Consider the following 2,028-nt stretch of genomic DNA (forward strand, 5'->3'; position numbering starts at 1 on the left):
TATTATTCATTCTTAATTATGTATTTCTCTCCTATCCCATGCTTCCCCAATCCCCAGAGACTTAACCAATAACAAATTCTTAGAAGTGAAAAGCCCCAAGGAACACCCAAGAAATCAGGAATGCAGGCCCCACTTCCACCTCTCTTCAAAAGCAGGGCTTTTTATAGCAAGCCAACTCTGACACAAGTAGGGACTAAAAACAAGGTAAAGAAATCAAAGCTCCTTTGAGAACACTGTTCAACCCTACAGTTTTCCTTGAGTTATTTTAGTCAAAAGTTTACAAAGCAGCTATTTATCTTTGTAAGTAGAAACTTCTGTAAAGCACAACATAATTTGTTGCCCACAAAGTATATTAAGCTGGAAATCACACTTTACCACGTGACCTAGAACCCAGCATTAAAAACTGTACCCCATGGAAAAGAGACTTCATGAGTCTTGTCTCAGTTTATTGTGTATTATGATTTTCCCCTTTAAAAACCAATGAAAACATCTGAAACCACACCAAGCAGTTTGTCCTCCAGCCTTACCTATCCAACAACCTTAAACCTGCTACTGAGCAAAGGTAACAAAGCCCAGGACATTCACCTGACTGTGTGGCAGCCTGTAGGCAATGTTTCCAGGCTTGGGTTTCAACAGGATCATGCCATTCTGGTCGTCGCTCACGTGGGACAGCGGTGCCTGCTGGCGCTGCTGGATGTAGGCCAGCATGGGAGGCTTGTTCTGCCCAGGGACAGTGACCCCCTGCTCACACTCTGCTTTGTAATGGGACAGAGGCTTGGTGTTCCCATAGTCCAGCATAGAGCCCTGGCTATTCACAGGGTTCTGGTTCAAGCTGTTTTGCTGATGACCCAAAATGTTCACGTGGTAATTGCCTCCAGCTCTCGGCGAGCTTTTGTTTCCCAAATTAGGCATCATGAGTTTCTGATTGTTGAAGTCTGCCTGATAAACCGATGGGCTAGTGGGATTTTCCATGGTATATGGGACAGCCAGAGGACTATGAGAAGACCCAGACTGTTGCCATGTAGACATCTGATTTGTCTGGTGGACTTGTGAAGCTTGTTGCTGGTTCTGCAACATCTGATCTCTCTTCTGCTTGGCAGCAATCTGCTGAAGTTGATGAGCAGAAGACATTTCTTTGGCACTTCCTGGACCCTTCCCAGGTAACAACACGTTGGGGAGAGGCCTCTGGATGTTCTGAGAATGGTTTGATGCCTGCATCATGGGCTGATTAGGATTTTCAGTCAGTGACTGACTGGAAGGCTGGAACATAGTCTGAGAACTACCGACCGCTGGAGAAGCGGCACTTACGGGTACAGAAGCAGCACCAATAAATGCTGAACCTGAAGAAGTGGACCTAACCTGGGGAGATCCCAGCTGCTCTTGTTCAAAGGGTGCTGGGGAAAACTCAGTCTTTATGTTAATATCTTGTGGCAATGGAGTCTGTGCAGCTGAATTTGAAGAATCTGCATCTTTTTTGTCTTCAAAGTCATCATTGAAGAGATCCTTCATGTCTTCATCGGGCACCGATCTATTAAGCTCCTCAATAAGTTCCTTCCATTCTTGCTCATTTAGATTTAGATCAGGCATCAAGTTATTCTGAGATATAGAACCCCCTGCTCCAGCAATCATACAGGGAAGATCATCTACGGGCTCCTGCTTCAACTCTTTGTTCAAACTCAGAGGAAACGAATCATCAGCATCACCACCTCCGTTCATCTGCAGGCTGGAATCTGGGAGACACTTCTTGCTGATGCCATCCAGCCCCATGGGATGTTTCCCATTAAGCTGTAAGCTATCTCCGTTGCCAGATTTCTTGTCCAGATGATGGAGTGGAGACACGGGGGGCATTCCATTGGAAGAACTGCTCACTCCAAGACCGTCATCGCGCCGCAGCTTCTTGGACACAGAAAATACATCTCCATAGCCATTCTGCTGGTCTCCGTTCTGAGGGGAAGCAGCACTGTCCAGCTTTCTTTTCACAGTCTCATGGAGCTGCTGAAAAAAAAAAAAAAAAAAAAAAAAAAAAAA

General features: G+C 45.5%; 1 protein-coding gene across 1 annotated transcript in view; it reads right to left on the reverse strand.

Moving 5' to 3' along the window:
- MAML1 (mastermind like transcriptional coactivator 1) overlaps nt 1-1,987 on the reverse strand; it is a 14,313-nt gene extending 12,326 nt beyond the window's left edge. Inside the window, exon 1 of the mRNA XM_027909018.1 lies at nt 586-1,987. Coding sequence (XP_027764819.1) covers nt 586-1,848 — 1,263 coding nt within the window. The 5' untranslated portion in view covers nt 1,849-1,987. The remainder of the gene's footprint in view (nt 1-585) is intronic.
- Nucleotides 1,988-2,028: the final 41 nt, after the last annotated feature.

This window comes from Empidonax traillii, unplaced genomic scaffold (assembly GCF_003031625.1).
Source record: "Empidonax traillii isolate 1590-97213 ecotype Southwest subspecies unplaced genomic scaffold, ASM303162v1 scaffold1916:size58622, whole genome shotgun sequence".
Taxonomy (NCBI): domain Eukaryota; kingdom Metazoa; phylum Chordata; class Aves; order Passeriformes; family Tyrannidae; genus Empidonax; species Empidonax traillii.